Here is a 24,691-nt window from a genome sequence, read left to right as displayed (position 1 = left end):
GCAGTTCTTGAGGGCTCATCACCAGTTCCCTTATTACAGCGTCAATATTTTAGGAGGCTATTTTAAATTCTAGCGATAGCTGTGGACTTTATCAGGTCCTGCAGGGCGATGATGTGCTTTCGAAGAAGAAAAGTACCAAAAATCTTTTTTGTAAAGATGGAGAGAGAAAGGTGTGGACATAACTTCTCCCACTTATATACATATGAAGGCCTCAGTTTGGACTTGAACAATTCTAAAAGCCTGGACACTTCACTTGATAATGACTTTAACTCTCCTTTGGGTATTGGGAAGTCCTGAACTTGCAGCTACCTACGTTTGACCGGAAAACCAATTTGTGAGTTTTTACGAATTAGTCTTTCTTCTTCTGAGCTCTTCCTTCAATACAATGATACACTGACTTCTTCTAAACAAAGTCGGTGTTGAGCTCTCATTGCAGTCTCCTGCACAGTCTGTCTCTGCTAATTTAACACAAATAGATACCACAGTTGGCATAACAGCAGAGTCATTGATGGCAATGTTTTCTACACTCTCCCAAGATATAAAGAGGGGATTTGAGGAGTCCTCGGCTAATCAAGCGGAGATGCGGAGTTATTACGAGTCCCTTGATACCAAACTAGAGGGCCTGGCATCAAGGACAGGCATACTAGAAGAGTATATGGGAGCATTGTCACTGCATGTTGACAAAGCGGAAGAGGACATAGTGAAGTTAAAGAGAGAGGACCAAACCCTTCAGGACAGGATGGAGGTGTTAGAGAATAACGCCAGACGCAGTAATATACGGGTTCTCAATGTGCCTGAAGGATCTGAGGGTTCTGAAATTAAACAGTTTATGGTTCAGCTTTTGAAGGATTCACTAAGCCTAGGATGTTCGGTTGAGGAGCTCACCATTGACATCCAACGGGTGCACAGAGAACCTTTTAAACATAACCCACAAAGGACTAAACCTCGTAAGATTCTGATTAACTTCCACAGATATGCCCTCAAGGAACAAATTCCCAACCAGGCTCTTAAACAGAAATCTCTATCAGGGAAGGGATTCTCTTTTCAAATAAGATCAGACCTGGCATGGGTCACACTTGAAAGACAGTGGGAACTAGGTAGGCGCTTAGACGCTTTCAGGAGGGTGGGCGCCACAGCGAAGATAACCTTTCCCGCAGCGTTAAAAGTTATGCATAATAACAAAATGTATAATATTAGGACAGTACACGCAGCGGATGAGCTTCTGTTGGAGCTGGGTAATAAGGCTTCGGCATTATAGGGGAGAACGGGTTTTAAAGGGCCCTTAGTCATGCAACTTGTGGGGTTTCCCCTCTTTGTTTAGGAATATAGTCAAAGGTTTGTTACTTGATACTGAAAAAAAAAAGAGAGAGAAAAAAAAATACCTGGTAGTTACAGATATAAAAGCACATAATGGAAAAGAAAAAAATATATATATATAAGTGAGGACACTTGGTCATTTTTTACTACCTTTTTCCTTCTATATCTTCTGGCACATAAGATAGGCCGCAATGGCCTCTACACAAGGGGTTGGGTTCTAGCTTAGGTTGGGACCGGGTGGGTGAGTCAGGGTCCGTAGGGGGGGTGCCATCTACTGGATTTGATCCGGTTAGATACATCTAGGGTTCTCCACGGGAGGGGGGCTGGGAAGGGGCGGGGAGGTCGGGAGAGGGGGGGGGTTAAAAATTAAAAAAATTCTCATGTGTCACTTTGATATGTTGTTCTATGAAGTTCAGTGGGCATTGTATGGCCTGGAGAAGAGTTTGTTCTGGTTAGAGCCCTGTTTCAAGTGGTGTAGCGGTATTCCCAGGCTGTGCTATATGGTAAGAGCTTGGCTGATTTTTGTTTCTTTCTTCTTCTTCGTTGGGGATGGCTAATCTAAAGATATGTTCCTGGAACATAAATGGCCTGCGGACTAAACCCAGAGCTAGAAAACTGTTTCAGTACCTTCGCGATATGGACGTGCAGGTTATCCTGCTCCAGGAAACCCATCTGACCCAAGCTGAGTTAGAGGTTTGGGTGAAGAAAAATAGGTGGATCGACTTTGCGGTCTCCACCTCCCAAAGTACAAATACAAGGGGAGTATCCTTGATTTTTAAAAAACAGCTAAAGGCAAGATTGTTAAACTCCATGGCGGACCCAGGGGGTAGATGGGTCATTGCATTATTAAATATCTTGGGGCCTAATTTACCTTGGTGGGGTATTACGGCCCGAATCAAGATGACCCCTCAGTATTAGAGACCATCTTTTTTCATCTTTTATCTTTCCCTGAGCCAGTAATATTTGCAGGTGATTTTAACATCGTACTTGATCCAATTTTGGACAAGTCTCAAAACAATCGGTCCCGTATCCCTTCAAAGTCTAGGTCTTTTTTGCTTAGTTCGATGAAGCAGTATGGGTATGTGGACGTTTGGAGGGAAAGGTCTGGGACTCAGCAAGGGGTCTCTTTTAGAAATTATAAATACCATCATCAATCTCGGATTGATTTCGTATTGGTCAGCCAGAGTTTAGTGGCTGCTGTTAAAGATATTCATTATTTACCTATACATTTATCTGATCATTCGGCCGTGGTATTGGATCTATTAGTAGCCCCCAATGCCTCATGTAGAAGATGGACATTTGATTGTTCCCTGCTCTCCCACCCCGATGACCTCTTATTTCTTAAAACGGAGGTCCGGCACTTTCTTAATGAGAATGTTGGGTCAGTTGACAATGGTATTGTCTGGGACTCCCTAAAGGCATTCTTACGAGGCCTTATCACCGCTAAGGTGTCCTATAGAAGGAGGGAGTATAGGGAGGCTGTTGCTTCGGTTGAAGCAAACATAGCTAATGCTCAATATGATATCGATACCAACGGGGCTTCCTCGGCAACTCGTTTATCAAATTTACAAAATAAACTTCTCTCCTTAAAAGGGCAATTAACCTCAATCTTGAACCAGCGTGTTCAAGAAAGATGGGACGCTAGTAAGATTGCCCATTTTGAGTACGGTGAGGGCGCAGGGAAAATATTAGCCTGGAAATCCAAAACCGATCAAATTCGTAACAACATAGATTTGATCACGGTTAACAACATCTCAAAAACATCAGATATGGATATAAGACCGGCTTTTAGAGACTTTTTCCAGGAAATCTATTACGAAGATAAAATAATTGAACCTGGCCAAATTAGGAAATGGCTAAACCAAATAGCTTTGCCGACTTTATCGAGTGAACAGAGTGAATACATGGATAGTATAATCACAGAGGGAGAAGTTGAAAAGGCCATTCAATGTGCAAAAAAAGGGAAGGCTGCAGGACCGGACGGTCTACCAGCAGAAATCTACAGAGCGTTAGTGCAAGAACTAGCCCCCTTTTTGACAATTTTGTTCAATCAAATTCTATAGGACGGTATGCGCCCTCCACTATCTTGGGATAACGCCTCTATAACCTTAATCCTAAAACCTGGAAAGGCGCCTTCCGCATGTGGGTCGTATAGACCCATATCAATTCTGAATGTGGATTATAAGATCTTTACCACAATACTTGCTAAGAGACTGGCAATGGTGGCTCCTGAAATCCTTCATTCAGATCAGAAAGGGTTTGTGAAGGGACGACAACTATACGAATTAACTTATGATCTAATAGGGGCAATAGATATGGCCTCTCTGGAGTCCCTCCCCTTAGCGGTCCTCACGCTGGACGCAACCAAGGCCTTTGACAGAGTGAACTGGGTTTACCTGTCGGAGGCCTTGGCGAAGTTCAGCGTGGGTGAAAAGATGCGGAGAGCAATTACCCTCTTATACCAGAATCCGAGTGCCTGCATTTTGGTAAATGGTCTACTATCTGAGCCTTTGAACATCTCGAGAGGTACCAGGAAGGGCTGCCCTCTCTCCCCACTCCTGTTCGATCTATACATTGAACCATTTGACCAGAGTCTAAGGGAGAGCATTAACATCAGACCGTTCATGTATAAGGGGTGGGAGAGAAAGGTGGCCCTATATGCCGATGATATTCTGGTATACACCTCAGAGGTACACACCGCGCTACCAGCAGTTTTAAAGCTGGCCTCGGAGTTTGGAGAAATCTCTGGGTATCAGATTAACCCTGATAAAACAGAGATGTTGATTTGGAACGTAGATCAGATTCCAGCAGATGATATGATACGCCCAGGGAATAAGTTGAGATACCTGGGTATTAATATCATCAAGGACATCAATCAGAATGCTAAGATAAACTTTGTTGCTGTAGCTAAAGAATGCCGTAAACTATTAACGTCATGGGCACAACTTCCTTTATCATTTTTAGGAAGGGTTAATTTGATTAAAATGTCTATTTTACCTAAGGTTTCTTTTCTTTTTAACACTATTCCGTTATATTTTAATCCCTTATTGATAAATAAATTACAATCAGATATTAACTCCTTCATCTGGAGTAACCGACTTTCGAGGATCTCCTGGAAAAAGCTTAGAAGGCGTAGAGAAAAAGGTGGAATCGCGGCCCCAGACTTTCAATTATATGCATGGGCATTTCAATTATCACATGCCAGAGTACTTCTTAAAAATCCATCAGGGCATGGGGTCGAATCTTTGTATTCCACCCTTCTCACAGATGAAGGGGTTAGTCATTCAGGGTTTTTGTTTAAGTTTGGGGATCCCAAGTTTTTAAAAAAAATTAAATTGAAGATTTTGCAAGGATTTGCCAAAATGTGGGCACAGATAACTAAAACTATTAAGGTAGGGTATTACAACAGTAGGACTCCTCTGTGGGATCTCCCTGAAACCCCCACCTGGTTGAGAGATAGTCTAGCGACACCAATTAGGGAAGCTGGATTGGCTGTCTGGGGGGGATTTGTTTACAGAAGGAGAGCTACTTCCGTGGGAGTATCTTAGAAACATCATTGGCATAAACTTTGCTAGGTTTAAATACTTGCAAATAGACAGTTGGTTCCACGCATATACTTCCCGTACAACGCGTGGAAATAAATTCCCTATAGGAGGTTACAGCCAATTAATATCGTCCTTGGTTGATAAATCTCCCGCTAAAAAGGAAATTTCAACATGGTATATCCTGATTATGGTGGAAAGGGATGGAGCTTTCTCACTACCAGAGGACCTTTGGTCATCAACCATAACGGGGCGTAATCTACAAACCCTCTGGAGCCTATCATGTGGAATGTTGTGGGACGTAGTGAAACCATCTTGGCTCCGTAGAAATCACATCTTTACTATTCACAGGGCCTACTACTCCCCATTAAGGCTTTCGAAATTTACACAGGGGAGCCAGGTAGCATGCCCTAAATGTGGTGAGGTAGCTGTTTCGGACTGTCATATGTTTTTTGAGTGTCCGGTTTTGTCAACTTTTTGGGAGGGCATAAAAAGAACTTTGTCTCTATCTTTGAACTTGAGCATAGTCCTCGATCTCCCACTGATCATCTTTGGCATTGGTCTCCAAAGCGCAGAGAAGAAGCTAGTTTTCTATTCTATCTTGCTTGCTAGGAGGGAGATATGCAGAAGATGGAAAGACCCTTTGCCCCCTACAATAGAAGACTGGTACTCCTCGATTCTATCCGTCTCTAGACTAGACCTGGGTAGGTCTAGTAACTCAAATAAAAAGGCGTTTTGGTATCTACTAAATTGGGCACATTGAGTTTCCGGGTTTTTTTTTCTTTTTTTTTTCCCCGGGTCCAATGATTAAGCCACGTGGATATACCCCAGGGCCTGGCATTACTGTGGAATCTTCCACTTTTCTTTTTAATGGTTGGTTTCCGTCTGGTGAAATGGAGTTGGTTGAGAAGGAGGAGCTGAGGGTTGAGTTTGGATAGTTGATCTTGAACCCACCAGCTAAGATATCTGCTGAGACAGCACCCCGCTCGTATACCACTCGACTTCATCATGGAAACAGATCATTGTGGCAAATGAGGACAAAAAAAAAAAGAATGATACACTGACTTCTTAACTGCGGCTTGGTCTAAGCCTTCTGTTGGTCCTCCAGCAAGCTGACCGACTGCTCGCAGTCACAGGCCCTCTCATGCGGGCTCTTCCTTCTTGACACCACATCCTACTATTGAAAACCTAGTGGTTCTAGCTGATCATAAGTGGCTAACACATGCAGGGGTGGGGCAGGCATATTGTCCACATTGTGCCTGCCTGTGGTAGATCTGTCGGTACCTTAGAGAACTTGCTGTGTCTGGGCTTCTGTGTCTTGGACGTTTCTCTTTTAGGTTCTCTCAGGTACACATTCTGCTGTCAGTCGAACTCTACCTGTTCCTGCTACTGATTTCTGTGGACCCGGAAGGGGACTGGTATTCTGACCTGCTGACCCTGAGCATATGTCATCTACTTGGTCTACCACGTTTGGAAGACCTGTTGGCCCAACACCCATGCAGGGTCCTGCACTTGAAACTTCATATTATGTGCCTCTATACATGGAAATCAAGCGGAACACCTACATGGCTTTAATTGGTCATTGGTAGTGGTAAAAATCATTTTGGTGGCTCACCACTATTTCTCGAACTCCATCTACTCCGTTCGTTGGGCTAAGTTTGTGACCTAGTCCACAGGTCAGCTAAGTTTGTGACCTAGTCCACAGGCCAATGTGTTTGGCATCTCCAGGCAAATTTGATGTTCTCTGCCCTTTTGAACTCTTTCTGCGGGCTCTGTTAATGGCTACATTCCAGGCCTATCGGCCTTTCTTTGTTTGCCTAATCAGTCCTCTTTGTTCAGAACACCCCTCTTGGTGTTTTGTTTTTAGCGTTTACGTGTTTGTGTGTGTGTGTGTGTATATATATAATTTTTTTATTTATATCTGAAAGAGACCATTAGTTATAGATTCCTTACCTTTAGAATTACCCCCAGGCGTCAGACTGGATCCGGAGAATTTTAGGTCAACAGTACCCCTGCGCGTCGAAAGGTTGCATCGGTCGGCTCCGCGTTCATCGTTTGCGTCGTGGTCACCGGGATGACGTCGCGGCAGCTACTTAGATGCCGCTCTTGTGCGCTGACGTCAGTTATTTCTATTTCCGCGCAAGCCAGCGCAGATCCTGAGAGCCACTTTTTGACTGACTTTTTGACTGACTTTTTGACTGACTTTTTGACTGACTTTTTGACTGACTTTTTGACTGACTTTTTTGCGACTTTTGTCGACACCGTTTTTGAGTCTATCTACTTCTGGTTCACGTTAGGGTTGCCCGGTTTCAAGGCTTGCGGTTCCTACTGAAAGCAGGTGACGGAGCCGCACCGCGTGTGCCTGTGGTACCTGGATTATCCTCCTCCTCCTCCTCCTCCTCTTCCTCTTGTTCTTCTATTTGTTCTTGTTCTTGTTCTTCTCCCGTTCGTCGGCTGACACAACGAGGGATGCAGGTGGTACCCCTCCCGCGACTCCGCATGCGGAGGCCGAAGGGTCGGATCAAAGTTTCTCACTCTTTCCGGGACCCGGAGCGTCCCCTGGCCCGCTTCGAAGCTTTTAGGAAGCGATGCATGCCATCTTTGGGCAGCCCAACTCCGCTGGCGTGCCTTCGGGCCCCGCAGACTCGGCTGGAAGCCTTGGGCCTTTGGCGGCCCCGGCACCGCAGGGTCCCCCTGGATCCGGATTGGCGCTGGTCGACCTCATAGCACCTCCCCTGGTGCAGATTCCAGGAGCATCACGTCCGCAGCCGGTTGTGTCCCCAGCCGGCGTCTACCCCGGCCTCCACCCTGATTTTTTGCATAGCAGTACCCTTGCGCGTCGGTAGGCGTCGTCTGCGGCTCCGCGTTCGGCGTCATGGGCGCCGTGATGACGTCGTCAGAGTACTTAGACGCCGCCTCCGCGTGCTGACGTCCGTTCTTCTTTTTTCTGCGCCAGCAGCGCAGATCTGGAAAAAGTGGTACCTTAGTCACTTTTTGACTAACTCTTTTTGATCTTTTTGATCTCCTTTTTCGAGTCTTCGACTCTTAATCGGTGCCGGTAGGGATGCCTGGTTTCAAGCCCTGTGAGGATTGCGACCGACTTATGTCGGTGACGGACCCTCACCGTCGGTGTCTCCACTGTCTCGGCGTCGATCACGACGACAAGGCCTGTTCCGACTGCCGGGCCCTGACTTCGAAGGCTAGGCGGGAGCGGTCCTGTAAGCGGCTCGAACTCCGACAGTCAGCCCCGCGCCAAGAAAGGTACCGGTCCGGACGGAGGTCGAGGGACGAGCCATCATAGCTCCGCGAGTCGACATCACTCCTCTGAGTCGAAGTCGTCAGGTAAGCACAAGAAGTCGAAGAGACGTCATCGCTCTTCCGACTCCCCCCCCCGACGCTCGCGCGACGCGGCCGGTGGTTCAGGTGGCACCGCCCACGCGGCTCCGTCGGAGTCGTAGGCGCCGCGCCCGGCTTCATGCCCTTCGGTCCCTGGGCCTAACGCGACGCCGGAGGAGATCGAGCGGTTCCTCATGGCCATGAGGTCCCTCTCTCCTCCGACGGGCTCCGCGGCGCCTTCGGGCCCAGCAGTCCGTCTGGGGGTCCTAGCGGGTCGGCGGCTCCGGCCCCGACGCCGTCGGGTGCTTCGGCTCCGACGCAGCCGGTGCCTTCGGGCCCGGCGCCGCAGGGCCCCGCTGGATCCGGTTCCGGATCCGGTTCGTCGCCGGTGGATTTAATGACCTCCCCGGGGCCGTCCCCGATACCTCACTCGACCCGGTTCCGGCGCCAATTATGACGCCATTCGGAGAGTTTACTTTCCATGAACCGGACCCATCCTTTGTTGAACCTGACTACCAGGAGATGGGTGATGAGGAGGATTGGGAGGGGTCTGAGGACCCTCTGGCACGTGAATGCCAGTCTCATGAGGACTGGGCAGGTGAACTTGGGGAGGCCAGTGGTATAGACACTTTGCCTGACACTGGCTTTGTCTCGCCTCCTACCGTGGCTACGGAGGAGGGGGCAACCTATAGTGTGGTGTTGATGAGGGCAGCCAAGGCCTTTGGGCCTTGAGCTCCCCGTCGCGGCCGTGAGGACTAATCTCCTCACCGAGGTCCTTAAGCCGCAGTCATGCTCAGCCGAGCCTCTGCTGCCGTTTAACGAGGCCTTAACCGACGTTCTTCTGGGCACTTGGTCCAAGCCCGCTACGGGTTCGCCCGTAGATAGGAACGTGGCCAGACGCCACCACCCGGCCACGGGCGACCCATGTTTCCTGTCCACCCACCCCACCCCCGAGAGCTTGGTCATCCAGGCCTCCAATTCCCAGACCGCATTCCCGTCGGCCCCGCCGGACAGGGAATCCAAGAGGTACGAGCAGTATGGCAAAAAGATCTTCTCGTCCGTTAGTCTGGGACTGCGGTCTTCCAACACCGCATGCCTCTTGGGCCGCTACACCCACTCCCTGTGGGATACGGTTGCGGAAGTGCTGCCAGAGTGCCCGTTGGAGGTACGGGCCAAACTCGGCCAAGCCCTTGTGGAGGGCCGGGATGCAGCCAAATACTCTGTTCGGTGTGGACTGGATACCACCGACTCACTAGGTAGAGCGATGGCAACGACGGTGGCGGTCAGACGCCACGCCTGGTTGAGGTCCGCCAACTTTTCGGCCGATGTCCAAAACTCTCTGATGGACATGCCGTTTGATGGCTGTCGCCTCTTTGGCGACAAGGCAGACCATGCGCTTGAGCGCTTTAAGGACTCCAGGGCTACGGCCAAGTCCTTGGGCCTCTCGGCCCCGCGCCAGCAATCAGCTGCCTTTCACTCCTTTCGTGGCCACGGAAGGGGTGCTCCCGCACGTGCTGCCAGCCACGCTCCGCAAGGTAATACCCAATGCGGTGGCGGCCGTGGGAACCGCCGTCCCGGCGGTCGGGGACAACGGCGAGGTCAGTCCACACCTTCCCCCGCAGCGTCCGCCTCTAAATCCTCCTAGTCCATGTTTTCCGGCCCATGTGACGCCAGTGGGGGGCAGGGTTCGCCATCACCTCCTCCACTGGTGCACTGTCACATCGGACAGGTGGGTGCTGCAGATCGTCCGAAGGGGCTACTCCCTCCCCTTCGAGGCGACTCCTCCAGCCATGCCACCGCAAAACCACTGTGTCTCGGGGGATCATTTGCGACTTCTGCAGGAGTAAGTTACGGCCCTCTTGGCCAAGGGGGCCATCGAGCGAGTTCCTGGGCCAGAAGTAGGGTGTGGTTGTTACTCCCACTACTTTCTGGTACCCAAGAAAGGGCAAAGGGGGCCTACGCCCTATCTTGGAACTCAGGAATGCCAACGGCTTCCTCCGGAAGGAGAAGTTCAAAATGCTGACACTGGCTCAGGTTCTAGCTGCCCTGGACCCAGGAAACTGGATGGTAGCGTTGGACTTGCAGGACGCTTATTTCCACATCCCTGTCCTGCCGGCGCTACCTGCGGTTTATGGTTGGCCACGAGCACTTCCAGTATACCGTGCTCCCCTTCGGCCTTACCAGCGCCCCACGGGTGTTCACGAAGGTGATGGCGGTAGTCGCAGCTCATCTGCGTAGGTTAGGGGTTTCAGTCTTCCCCTACCTCGACGACTGGTTGTTGAAGGCGGGCCAGACAGTCGTCAGCCACCTCCAGACTACGGCAGATCTCCTGCACCAGCTGGGGTTCTCCATCAATGTGCCAAAGTCACACCTGTGCCCCTCTCAGAAGCTCCTCTTCATCGGAGCGGTTCTCGACTCGGCGCGGTTTCGGGTTTATCCACCCGAACAGCGGGTCCGGGATATTCAGGCTCTTATTCCCATCTTTCAGCCGTTATCCCGGGTCTCGGTCAGGTTGACGCTGCGGCTTCTGGGGCTGATGGCCTCCTGCATCCCACTGGTGCATCACGCCAGGTGGCGGATGCGGGCTCTGCAGTGGGACCTGAAGTTTCAGTGGGCCCAGCATCAGGGCAACCTATCCGACCATGTCCTGATCTCGGAGGGCACTGCGAGACAGCTGCAGTGGTGGCTCACGGACCGCGATTGGGTCAGCGGCAGATGCCTTACCCTTCCCCAACCGGAGCACGTAGTTGTGACGGACGCGTCCCTCCAGGGATGGGGAGGCCACATGGGAGAGGCGGAGATCAGAGGCCTCTGGTCTCCGGCGGAGGCCCGGCTCCACATCAACCTGTTGGAGTTGCAGGGGATTCGTCTAGCACTGAAGGCATTCCTCCCCTCTGTCCGGGGGAGTGTAGTGCAGGTGTTCACAGACAACACCACTGCCATGTGGTACTGCAACAAACAGGGCGGGGTGGGGTCGTGGACCCTTTGCCAGGAGGCTCTGCGCCTCTGGCAATGGCTGGAACGCCAGGGCGTGACCCTGGTGGCTCAACACCTGGCAGGTTCTCTGAACGCCAGGGCGGACGAGCTCAGCCGTCGGTGCATGATGGATCACGAATGGCGTCTGAACTCGGACGTGGCGCAAGGCCTCTTTCAGCAATGGGGAGAGCCTTGGTTAGATCTATTCGCCACCGAAGAGAACGCGCAATGTCATCAGTTCTGCGTGTTGGAATTTCCAAGACGGCACTCGCTCGGCGACGCTTTTCATCGCGAGTGGAGCTGCGGTCTATTGTACGCCTTTCCGCCTATACCACTTCTGCCCAGAGTGCTGAAGAAGATCAAGCGCGACCGGGCCCAAGTTATCCTTGTGGCTCCGGACTGGGCACGAAGGTACTGGTATCCAGAGCTACTCAGTATGTCAGTCGATCCCCCGGTTCGTCTGCCTCTTCGGGAGGACCTTCTGTCGCAGCAGCAGGGGACGGTCCTCCACCCGAACCTGTCCAGTCTCCACCTCCATGCTTGGAGATTGAGCGGCGACAGTTGAGGCCATTTGACTTGCCTCCTGAAGTCTGTAATGTCATTCTGGCAGCCAGGCGTCCCTCCACAAAAACGGTATACGCCTGCAGGTGGAACAGATTTGTGGCATGGTGCACAGCAAAAGCTGTGGATCCTCTCTCTGCCCCTCTTTCTGAGGTTCTCCTCTTTCTTCTTTCTCTTGCCCAGCAGGGCTCTGCTCTGGGCACTATCAAGAGCTACCTTTCTGCCCTTTCAGCCTTTCTGAGGCTGCCTGATCAACCTTCTTTGTTCAAGTCCACCATTGTAAATAGATTTCTTAAGGGCATCACACACACGTTTCCTCCTGTTCCGTTTGTGATGCCTCAGTGGGACTTGAACCTTGTTCTTACTTTTCTGATGTGCGCTCCCTTTGAGCCACTTCACAACTGTCCTCTCCGTCTTCTTACTCTGAAGACTGCTTTCCTGGTTGCCATCACCTCTGCCAGGAGAGTGAGTGAGCTCCAGGCTCTTTCTTGTACTCCACCTTTCCTTTCTGTCCATCCGGACAAAGTGGTGTTGCGTACTAAGCCATCTTTCCTGCCCAAGGTTGTCACGGCCTTCCACATCGGGCAGTCTATCACCTTGCCAACCTTCTTCCCGCCACCGCATCCCTCTAAAGAGGAAGAGCGGCTCCACCGTCTGGACCCCAAACGTGCGCTCTCATTCTATTTGGACCGCACACGCCAGTTCCGGGTGGATGACCAACTCTTTGTTGGTTACGCGGGTGCTAAGAAGGGGAAAGCGGTGCACAAGAGGACCATCTCCCGGTGGATCATCTTGTGTATCCAGGCATGTTACTCCTTGGCTAGAAAGGAGCCCCCTGTTGGATTGCGGGCTCATTCCACCCGAGCCACGGCGACTACAACTGCCCTGGGCCGGGGAGTGCCCTTACAAGACATCTGTCAGGCAGCTACGTGGGCATTGCTGCACACGTTTGCAAGACACTACTGCCTGGACAGCCAAGTCCGGAGGGATGGCTTCTTTGGCCGTTCTGTCCTCCAGGACTTTCTGGTGTGATTATTGGTTCGCAGACCCACCACCGGGGTTGATATTGCTGGGGTATCTATTCTAAGGTAAGGAATCTAATACGAACGTGTCTCTTTCAGACGCACAAGTTACTACTTGTGTAACGATATATCTGTAAGAGATATTAGTTAGTATTAGATTCCTTACCGACCCACCCATCCTCCCCGTTCTGCGAACCGATATCTAGGGTTAGGGTTATCCCCTTCAGGGCCCTAGTTTCAATGGCACCAGTGTTGGTTTTTGGCATGGCTCAGCGCTTCTGGCGCGGAAAAGCTGTGTCTAAGAATGACGTCAGCACGCGGAGGCGGTGTCTAAGTACTCCGACGACGTAATCACGGCGCCCACGACGCCGACGACGGTTGCGGAGCCGCAGACGACGCCTACCGACGCGCAAGGGTACTGCTACGCAAAAAATTTCCGGATCCAGTCTGACGCCTTGGGCTATTCTAAGGTAAGGAATCTAATACTAACTAATGTCTCTTACAGATATATCGTTACACAAGTAGTAACTTGTGCATTACCAAGAGGAGAAATCACACAGCCTCCTGACTCAAAACCTTTTGGAACAAAAACAACTTAATCATCCGAGCCAAACACGAGATGGCAGACTTATGCAAAACTTGTGAATCTACAGCACTACATGCCAAGAATAGATGCTTACAGGGTAAGTACCATAACCCTTCTGTCGGATCTCTAAACGCAGTTTTCTCAACACTCGCCCTCCATGCCTTTCAGTGTAGTGGACTTTTTGTTTTTAAAAGGATCCTAAGTTCGATTTTCCAGAGTCTTGTTTCTATATTTCCGGACGCTCCATGTCTAAGGGTGCAGAAAATATGGTGATAATCTGAAGTCTGCATGTAGGGGCAGCCCCTTTACTTAGCTAAATGCCATCCCATACAGAGGGTGTTTGGAGTAGGCATATAGTTCGATTGTGCCTCCTGCTGCTGCCGGGAGCTGTTGCAAAGTTTCTGGATCCAATCTGGCTTTTGGAGTAATGGAGTATTCCACCAGAAAGAGTTACCAAAGGTCGGTTCTCACTAATGCTGCTCACTCCCCGTGCTTTTCAATCAACAGTTTTTCTCCTAAATTCATGGGTAAAGTAGATTCTAAACGTTATCCAGTTTTGGCCAGAGTTGCCAGAACCTTCTCCTTTAAAATGCAGCACTCTTCTAACATTCCCACCAAGAGAACACCCTTCCTTACCCCACACCGGCTTGACCGGCTAAGCAAGTTACAAAGATATACGAATACATTGACATTTAGTCCTGAAAAGTTGACATGTTTGCTTACAAATATTGGGAATGCCCTATACAAATGTACTTATTGTAGCAGAATCCTTCACTGTGACAAAAGAATAGTAATGGATTCGTCCATTTGGGCTCCTCGGTTGGAGACAGACACGAACTTGCACAGCCCCTAGTGGTTTAGGCGGTAGGCTACGATTTCGCAGCAGCACGTCTGCCTAAGTATTGTACCCTTGAACCGCTTTTAGGGCAGTGAAGACAATACACCCGAGGTGCAGCGCCGCCTACTGGAGGCTGTGCGGAGTCATTCTTCTGCCGAGACAGGGCAAGGCCAACTATTTAAAATGCTGCTTCTTAAGCTATCTCGGTTCCCCCTCGACCGCGCAATTATGCTGATAAGTTTTGTGATTATATTTTCAAATAGGCTTGTGTCCCTGAGGCATCATTAATCATTGTGCAGAAACCGGAGTCACAAAACCTGTTTAGGGCTGCAAACAGTTCAACACACCGGAACACGGTCTCATTGGGACGTTGATGCCCATTCCCACTCTGGGATAAACTTTAGAGATACGTTTGCAGCCAAATGTTTGCCATCTTGAGTTCTGTTTTCCTTGTCCAATTGTACAGCAGTGAAACCTCAACGCCATTTGCAGCACTCTTAATTGCATTATAAGTCCGTTGTGGTGTGGGTGATCATGGGAGGGAGGACGCCGAAGGGAGAAGTAAAAAGTGTGATTATCGGGCGACTCCAAGTTATTGGTACACCTTGTCCAGTCTAAGTTAATTATTTACCAAAAAATAGCATTTTGGGAGTTGTTTCACTTCAGTTCATCTAATTGGGCTGGCAGACTTTTTCGCAGTAGGGACATTTATCCACCAAACTCTCACGCTGTATTTTGTGGCTATTTCTGCTTGTATGGTGAGTAGGTTAAGACTTACTGACTAGATCTGTATGTTATATAGCCATGTTTATACATGTTTGCAAAGCTCATAGGCAAGAGGAAAATTCTAATGATGCCAGTATCATAATTACCATGAACCTAAAAAAAATCCTACCTAATTTGGTGACAGAATATTGGTACGGATGCAAACGATATCGTTTTACCTCAGTACTTTCACAGGTGCATACCGTGGGCAGCCGCAGGACAAGGTAACGGGCACAAGGTGGCAGTATTGTTCAGTTAGTGAACACAAATCTGTACTGTGCCACATTACGCGGAACTGAAGGGAAATTACAGTTTTATAACAACAATCTACCCTCGAAGGTGTGATTCAGTACTCCGATTATACTCCCTCCCTTGGTTCTGTAAGGATCCAGAAAGGGGACCAAGGCCTGATCTAGGGTGACCAACTGGCATTGGTGCAAATTCAGGACGGTGAGTGTAAAAATTCTGGACAAAGGGTCAAAATTCAGGACACAAATTCAGGACAGAAGGTCAAAATTCAGGACACAAATTCAGGACAATAGGATAAGTTTTACAGACACATCAGAGGTCGCGCAATAGTATATAAGTAAGTCCAGCCATATCCAAACATATTCAAACATTTGCAAACCTATCCATCATGTATCTTTCAATCTATCATTTCACTCATCCATCCTTTCACGCATCCATACATTATCCATCCATCCACTCTTTCACCCTATCCATCTGTACACTCATCCATCCACTCTTCTACCCATCCATTCACTCATCCATCCAGCCATCTACCCTTTCACCCATCCTTTCACTTACTCATCCATCCACCCAGTCACTCATCCTTCCACCCTTTCAGTCATCTATCCATCCTTCCTTTCTCTCTCTCCATCGACCCTTTCACTTCGCAATCCTTCCTTCCTTCCATCCCTCCACCCACCCATCCATCTACTCATCCACTCATGAATCCATCCATTGACCCAATCACTCATCCATCCTTTCTCTCATCCATTTATCCTTTCACTCCTTCACTCATCTATTCATCCTTTTGTCCATCGACCCTCCCTTTCACTCACTCATCCAACCTTACATCCACCCTTTCACTCATCCGTCCATCCATTCACCCTTGCACTTATCAATTCATCAATCAATCCATCATTTCACTCATCCATCCACCCACTCATCATCCACCTTTTCACTCATCCATCCTTTCACTCATCCATCCACCCTTTCACCCATCCAGCTACCCTTCCACCCATACATCCAGCTATTTACCTTTTCTCTCTTCCATCCTTCCACTCACTCTTCAATCCATCCAGGGCTCGAGTCTGGGTACCACGCGGGTGGACGCCGTCCCCCCACCAATTTTACCGGGGGGGGGGGGGGGAGGGACGCCATCCCCCCTGCCAAACAGCTGGACTTCACTCTTTGATCTCTCTGGGACGAGATCGGAGCTCACAGCACGCTGCTCACGCGCTGGCTTCTCAGATGCAATCGCATCTAAGGGGAGAGCGAGGGGAGGCAATGATCCCTATGGTGCAAGCCACCTTTAGTGATGTCACTTCCTGTGACAGCGTCCCCCCACTTCTTTTTTTAGAACTTGTGCCCTAAATCCATCCATCCTCTCTCATTATCCATCTATTCAATCTTTCATTCATCCATTCACCCTTTCACTAATTCATCCAGCCATCCACCCATCTCTTCACTTACTCACTTGCCCACCTTTTCATATTAATTGTGAGCTGAGCCTTTTTGAGAAGAGGCCCATTAAGAACTTCACCCTCGCTGCATTGGCCATTCCAAGACTGGGACAGAACAGAGACAGGATCCACCACCACGGGGGGGGGGGGCAGGAGCCATCAAAGGAGGGGGGGAGCAGGAGCCACTACATGGAGGGACAGAAGCCATCACTGGGGTGGGGGGGCAGGAGCCATCACAGGAGGGGGAACAGGATCCACCAGGGTGGGCACAGGGGTGGACACATGCAGTATTCTAGTATCATCTTGGTCTCTTCCAGCGTGGGGTAGGGCTACTCACCCCATCCTGAACAAGACAAAGAGAAGACAGGCTCAGTTTCCAAACTGTTGGTTTTGTCATCCCCCACTCTGCTGTACAGTACTTAAAGGAGATACTCCGAGAGAACTGATTTAACTGATTGGCCTCCATACTTTGCTAATCAGTATGTGTTGCATTTGTGCCATTTCTTTATTTTATTACTTTATAGACTGCATGTTTGAAGAACCGAGGTTTGCTCACAATTTAGTGACAGTAATTAAGCTCTGTGAAGAGAACCACGTGCTGCCTCGGTGTAATCAGGGCTGGTTCTAGGATGTTTGGGGCCTTGGGCAGAAAGGAAATGTGTGAGGCCTCTTTAAATTGCAGAGACATGACGCATTCAGGGCTGTTTGCATCTGAATAGATGCCCCTGCTCCTGAAGCTGCAGCCCCTCCCTCTTAGTCACCTTCAAGCATCTCTTAACAGCTCATCAAGGGCTGAAGGTGTGAGGGTTGCCATCCCGCTGTGCCTCTCCAATGCTGCTGGGTATCCGAGTCTGTTGCACCCAACCTCAACAGCATCGGAGTCAAGAAGGGAGGTGGGTGGAAGCTGTCCCAGCTTTAGGGTGGTGCGACCGGTGCCCGGTTAAAATTACGGACAAATGGCGTCCGTTAAAGAAACCTTCACGGACAGACAGCCGAAATTACGGACTGTTCATGAAATTTACGGACGGTTGGTCACCCTAGCCTGATCAAACAAATCCCCTCATCCCAAACCCCTCCCTCTCTCCACCGCCCATCAAAGCAAAACTAACGTGGAACCAACAGTGAACGAGGAAACCACGCCAGCTCTGCCTATCCTTACACATGCGTAATGTCACGGCATGTTTACTTGTAATGGCACGATCTAATATGGTTGTGTCTCATCTTCAAAAATGTTTTTTTTTTGTGTGTACAGATTGGTAGTGTCATCACCTCGTCAATAACTGCAAACTTGTCCTTCCTGGTTTGGCTCGGGCATACTCCTGTGTCAATCAATCAGGGGAGTTGTAGGCGTGCTACTCAACGTGAGGGTCTCAAGGTGCTGGGGGGGGGGGGTGGTTTAAAAGCAGCTACGCTCAGGCAAAGAGCCAGGTCTTGAGTGTTTCCCTGAAGATGTTCATGGAGGAGGTGCATCTGATGTCGGTCGGGAGCTTTTTCCAGGTCTTGGCTGCGATGTAGAAGAAGGCTCTTCCACCTGTTCTGGCTCTGCGGATGCGTGGGGTTTGGGCGAGGTCGGCAGATCGGAGGTTTCTCTTTGGTACGTGGAATGTGATTCTCTAGTTGAGGTATTGAGGTCCGGTGTTGTGGAGGGATTTGTAGGCGAGGTTGAGTATCTTGAAGGTTACTCTCTTCTCAACAGGGAGCCAGGTTAGGTTCTGCAGGTGTTGGGTGATGTGTTCGTGTCGAGGGATGACCAGGACAAGTCTGGCTGCGGTATTCTGTATGGTCTGGACTTTGCAGAGCAGGGACTTGTTTCCGGCGTAGAGGGCTTTTCTGTAGTCCAATCAGCTGGCTATGAGTGCGTGGGTGATGGTCTTTCTTGATGAGGGGGGGGGGGGTCCATTTGAAGGTCTTTCGGAGGATGCAGATGGTGTTGAATCAGCTGGAGGCGACAGCGTTGACCTGTCGGGTCATGGAGAGGGAGGAGTTGAGTACGATGCTGAGGTTTCGGGCGTGGTCTGTGGGGAGTGGGAGGGCTGCCGAGAGCGGTGGGCCACCAGGTGTTGTCCCATGCAGAGACGGAGGGTCCGAGGACTGCTGTCTTTTCCGAGTTGAGCTTCAGGCAGCTTCTGCTCATCCAGAAGGCGACGTCCTTTGTTACTTCCTGGAAATTGAGTCTAGTTGTGATGGGGTCCTTGGTGATGGAGAGGATGAGTTTGGTGTCGTCGACGTAGGATACTATGCTGAGTCTGTGCTGTCTGATGATGGCGACGAGGGAGGCGATGTAGATGTTGAAGAGCGTGGGGCTGAGCGACGATCCATGGGATACTCCGCAGTTGATTTCAGTGGGTTCAGAGAGGAAAGGTGGCAGTCTAATCCTTTGGGCTCTGCCTGTGAGGAAGGAGCAAAGTCCGTCGAGTGCGGTTCCCCCGTATGCCGACGTTGTGGAGTCTGGCGGTGAGTGTACGATGGGAGACAGTGTCGAATGCTGCGGAGAGGTCGAGTAGGATCAGGGACGCGGTGTGTCCTTGGTTGAGGAGGGTGCGGTTCTCGTCTGTGGCGGCAAGTAGCGCGTCTTGGTGCTGTGGTTGCTGCGAAATCTGGATTGGCAGGCGGCGAGGATGTGGTTTTCTTTGATGAATTTAGTAAGCTGGGCATTGACTATCTTCTCCGTGACCTTGGCCGCAAAGGGGAAAAGGGAGATGGCTCGGAAGTTCTTGCGGTACGTGGAGTCTGCTGAGGGCTTCTTGAGCAGGGGTCTGACTGACTTCTGTGCGTTTCCAGTTTTTGGGGAAAGGTGTGCCAGTCTTCAAGGTGGTGTTGATGGTGCATCGTAGTTCTGGGGCGATGGCAGTGGTGGATCTTTTGTAGATGTGCAGCGGACATGGGTCCATGGGGTGCCCTGAGTGGATGCCTTTCATGTTGGAGGTGGTGTTTTCGATGGTGATTGGGGTCCTGGAGGAGACGGTAGGCTGGCTGTCTCTTCTGGCAGTGGATGTGGTTTTGTGTTATGATTAAGGTGTCTGGTCGCTGAAGTGGTCGTAGAGGGCCTTGATTTTTAGGTGGAAGTAGGATCCGAGCTTGTCGCAGAGGTCCTGCTAGGAGATGAAGTCTGTGGTTTCGCTATTGGGTTTGGTGTATTCCTGGATGATGCTGAAGAGTTCCTTTGAGTTGCTGGAGTTAGCGAGGATCTTGTTTTGGATAAAGGTCCTTTTGTTGGATCTGATGCGTTGGTGGTAATCCGCCATGGCGCTCTTGTAGGTGCTGTGATTTTCTGGCGTTTTGCTATTTCTCCAGTTTTTCTCGAGACGTCTGGATTCTTGAAGGTCGGTGGTGAACCAGGTGGCCTTCCTGGGGCGCTGTCTGTCGGGGTTGCGTAGGGGTGCGAGCTCGTCTGCTCAGTTATAGATCCATCTGTGGAGTTCTTTGGCTGCGAGGTTGGAGTCGGTCGAGGTGGTAGGGGCGTCGCGGTTAAGTACGGAGTTGACCCGTTTTTCAGGTATTTTGCTCCATTTCCTTGGAGGGCGCGGTGCAGGTTTGGGTGGTGGTGATTCTGTGGACATTGAAGTGTACGCAGTGGTGGCCCGTCTAGGTGGGGTTGCGTGGTGTGGCTAAAATGGAGGTTATCTCCTGCGAAGATTGGGCCGAGGGTGTGTCATGCCTTGTGGGTGTGTGTGGTGACGAGCTGTTTCAGGCTGATGTTGACGAGATTGTCCAGGAGGGTGATGGAGTTGGAGTCACTGGGGTTGTCAGGTGGAAATTCAGGTCTACTATGAGTATGTAGTCCATGGCGGCGATGGCATGGGGTGCGATGAGGTCAGCGATGGTAGTGGCGAACAAGGTGTAAGGTCCGGGCGGTCTGTAAGTGAGTGTCCCGCGAAGTGTGGTTTTGTGGCTGGTCTGGATCTGGAAGTGAAGGTGTTCGGTGGTGGAGAGGGAGGCATTTGCGATGGAGAGTCTGAGGGAGCTCTTGTGTGCAATGGCGAGTCCTCCTCCAGGGCAGTTGGGGCGGTGTTTCCTCTGGATCTTGCATCCGTCGGGTATGGTGGTGGCGATGTCAGGGGCAGAGGAGGCGTTGGTCCAGGTTTCTGTAAAGAAGGCGTCGTCTGGCGAGAGGGTGTCGAGGAGGTCCGAGATCTCAATGGCGAGTCTGTGCAGGGAGCGCACGTTGAGGAGGATTAACTTCAGGGTGTTGAATGTGTTGGCGTTCGGTGCGGTGGTGGTGGCTGTGGGGGTGCTGGTGATGTTGAAGGTCTGGCGGCAGTGACAGCAGGAGAACTGTCCGTGTGTGGTGCTTGGTGTGAATAGCTGGCAGTAGTTGTTTCTCCCGGGGTTCAGTGCGAGGAGGGTAGCTGAGTCGTAGTGATGGATGGTTGGAGATCCAAGGTTCCTGCCGCTGGTTGCGGTAGGGGCGCAGACGGGCTTGCCTTCAACGCGCCAGCGGCGCGGCCGCCATTAAATAGGGGAAGGGAGGAGGAAGGAACAGCTGGGTGGCTGGAGTTGGGAGGCTTGCAGGGGCCGCACGGGCAGCAGAGGCAAAGAACGGGCGGGAACCGGGCTCGGGGTTAAGAAAGTAGGGCAAGAATAGAGAATCAGGCAAAAATAGAGAATTGGGCAAAATAACACAGAGTCAAATAAGGCAAAAATAAACACTGAAAATAAACAGACAATAAACACGGAGAACGGGGAGTGCTACAGGGAGCGATCACCTCAGAGGGGATCGAACCTCTGCACAGGCGGAGAGCTGGGTCTATGACCAGGAGGTCACCTGTCCTGCTCAGACGTCCCCGCAGCGGGCGCCATTAACTAGGGGAAGGGGGAAGGGAGGAGCAGCTGGGTGGCGGGAGCGGGAAGATCGAGGTTAAGAAGGTAGGGCAACAATTAGGTCCTGCTCCTTCCTCTCTTGGCTTCCCTTGGCTTCCCACAGTTGAACCACCCTGAGCCAATTTTCACAAATGCGTGTACTACCAGCCAAGTGCAAGGGGTCTAAGTGGGCTTCTAAAATTGAACCCCAGTGTGACGCCCAAATGGGCTCTTCAAAGCATCAGTTAAAAGCGTAGCCTTTGTGGCTGCCTCTGGCATGTGTACTACTCGGTAAGCATTTGAAAACGACTCTGAGATCGCCTACTGTGAGTCTCCATCAGATAACACCCATTTTGATTCAGAAATGTGAATCTTCTGTACCAATAGTACATAGTTACATGTAAAGCTGTTGACATTGATATGTCGTTTTTTGCTTGGTTTTCAGTGGCTGCTATGTACTAATTCCGAATTGCTGCTTTAAATATGCAAAGCCCTACTTTTCATTCATGTTCTCTAAATGTGAATACATGATCTTTTTGTATGCATGTTTACACTTAGCATTTCAGATCTCTTCAGAAGAAACGCCATCTGATCTTTCCAAAAACACCTCAAGCTCTGGCCTTGGAAGCAGCTAGCAAGCTACAGAACTCAGAGACCGCAGCAGCAAGCAACCAGAGACCCACCATCCAGGAGGTAAACACAGTCCACAGGGGTGTCTACACATGGGAGTTTGATGAAGCACTTCCTGCAGAGGTAGGGGTGGCTGATTCAGGGTATTTTCCTTACAGAACCGCATTCCCTTGAGAGATAGCTCTTTTTGTTCTACCCAGAGGGATTTTCAAAATGGCTCGCTTGTAATACGCAACTCTCCTGGGGAAGCAATGTTGAGCAGTGTAAGCTTTCTTAAGAATGTGGTATTGTGTAAAAATAGGTACAGCATGATACAGTAAATGAGGCAATAAATTCAATGAGGCAGGGTATCCCTTTTATGAAGAATTGGTCTTTATTTATAGGTACGTAAAGCAGGAAAGTCAATATTTAGATGTTACATGTTACAACCCTAAACACGCGATCCAAATCTACTTGTCAGTTGTGAGTTACTTCATATTTGTGTTGAGCTGCCCAACATTACATTTAAAACCTGATGAAAGCAGGACCCGTCCCATACTCTTAAAATAATATGGTGAGCAATGTACCTTTTAAATTCTAACTCATGGTTTTCATACTTTGGATCCAGAGTATGTGTGTGTGTATTTGTGGCATGTGTAGCTGTAGAAACAAATGCTGTGTACCCTCCTGCAATATAGTGTTGGGCTTAGACTTGTGTATGTTTTTTTCGTCTGCGAGCTTTCGAGTCACAATGTATAGCGACCACAACCATGACTTGTAATACACTTGGACATCGGCCTCAATGTTTTTTCTTCACCATTGGGTTCAGATGTGTTCCTTCGAGCAACGGATTAACGCCGCGCAGTGTTTTCTCCGCGCCCATTCTTTTCCCTCTACCATGTCAGTTGAATAAGCACTGTATCTATCTAGCGTCAGTTCCAAGTGTCGGGTCGCCTCTGCTTCAGATCCACGTTTGACTACTTTGGGCCTTCACCCACTCCTCAGCACCAGGGAATGCACTTGTAATGGAAAGGACTACATTCAGATACTGCCCAAAGTGTCCAGTGAAGTTTCCTAAGGACAGACCTCAATCAAGTGTGCCACCCCTGTCTGTCCCCCGAACATCAGGAGGCCTCTACTTTCTGTAGTAGGGGATCTCTGTGTATAGTCATAATCTAGTGAATAGTCCCGCTCATGTGCGGGGACCCCGGAGCAATCAAAAATAATTACTTAAGCTGTCTTCTTTGCAGTAGTGCATAGACACTTAAGAGAGAATTAAAGACAGATAATGCAGCCTATACATGCAAGGCTACACTGTCCTGTACTTCAACTAGAAATGCAAAGGATATTCCACCAATATCACATTTAAACCGGTCTGCCAGGTTTCACCATGGAAAACACTTCCCCCTTCACCAAATCCTTGGAATGATAGAGAGGAAGCACAGGACAGACAAGCCCCAATAGGCTGCCATTATGTGGCTTAAAAAGGGATACCGTGCCTTTAAGAAAACTTTCCAGAACTCTCCTGGTATCCCAGAATGCACAGCAACTCCCTCCACTTTCAGTTCTTTTTTCCGGCTCCTGCTAGCAGGACCCTGGAGCATTGAGCTCTCCCTTTTTTTGGGAATTTTTCTATAATTGTGCACTTTTAAAGTGTTACAGTGTGTTCACTCGACGTGTTTTGCCTCTTCTCATCTTTGTTGGAGTTCTTCAGGTGTTTTGGACTGCTCTTTTATCAAATATGCCTGCCTTATTTGATAAATGTCCTGAGTGCTCCCGGAAAAAGGCAAAATCGGATCCTCACAGGGTTTGCAGAGGTCGAGGTCTCGCTCGAGACGAAGAGATAGGTCCAGGAGTCGCCGTCGCTCATCCACGAGGTCCAGACGGCGCAGTAGGAGGGACAGGTCTAGATCCTGCCACACGGATTCGTCCAGTGCCAGGGACTACTCGCCGACCCTGTCGGACTCCCCTCGGACGAGGGTGTCCCCGATCGACGAGATTATCTCCTTCCAGGAGGTTTTACTGCAAGGAACGGCCAAGTTAGGCTCACGGTGCCCACGCCCCTGACGTCCATCATCTTCGAAACACTGCACAAGAAGCAGTTGTCTCGCCCATTGTTGCCGTTGGTGCCAGGGTTGGTGGAACCCGGCATGGAGCTCTTCCTCACCCCTGCGGTTACGAAATCAGCTCCTTCCAGGCTGCATAAGAAGTATCGGGCTCCTGACTCGGATCCGGCGTTCCTCCGTTTAGACCCTGCGCCGGACTCAGTGATTGTGACGGCGGCGAGGAAACAACACACCACCACCCCGTCATCGACAGTACATCCAGACAAGGAGAGCCGCTGGATGGATTCGGCGGGCAGGTAGGTCTGTGGGACGGCCGCCACGTCTATGAAGACCGCTAGTGCCTCGGCCTTCCTGGGACGTTATGATCGGTTCCTATGGGAGTCCCTCGAACGGTTCGTGGAACTTCTTCCCCAGGGGAGAACAGGGAAGATTTCCAAGAGAGCTTGAACGAAGGACTCATGGTATCCAAACAAGTGATCGGATCTGCTGCGGATTCCTCCCTCCTGGCAGCACACGGATACTGTCATGGGGTCAACCTGAGGCGCCACGTCTGGCTGCGTCTGACGTCCTTGAAGCCTGAGGCGC

The 24,691-nt window shown here is 50.2% G+C and overlaps 1 protein-coding gene across 2 annotated transcripts in view; it reads left to right on the top strand.

Annotated features, from left to right (window-relative positions):
* The window catches only part of TROAP (trophinin associated protein), a 337,695-nt gene that overhangs the window by 182,892 nt on the left and 130,112 nt on the right, over positions 1-24,691 (top strand). For both annotated transcript variants that reach the window (XM_078658425.1, XM_078658415.1), the window contains exon 12: positions 21,990-22,124. In XM_078658425.1, the coding sequence (XP_078514551.1) occupies positions 21,990-22,124 (135 nt within the window). The remainder of the gene's footprint in view (positions 1-21,989; positions 22,125-24,691) is intronic.

Source organism: Lissotriton helveticus, chromosome 1_1, assembly GCF_964261635.1.
Source record: "Lissotriton helveticus chromosome 1_1, aLisHel1.1, whole genome shotgun sequence".
NCBI classification, from domain to species: Eukaryota; Metazoa; Chordata; class Amphibia; order Caudata; family Salamandridae; genus Lissotriton; species Lissotriton helveticus.
The sequence above is the reverse complement of the archived record's forward strand: the minus strand, read 5'-3'. Positions and strand labels throughout refer to the sequence as shown.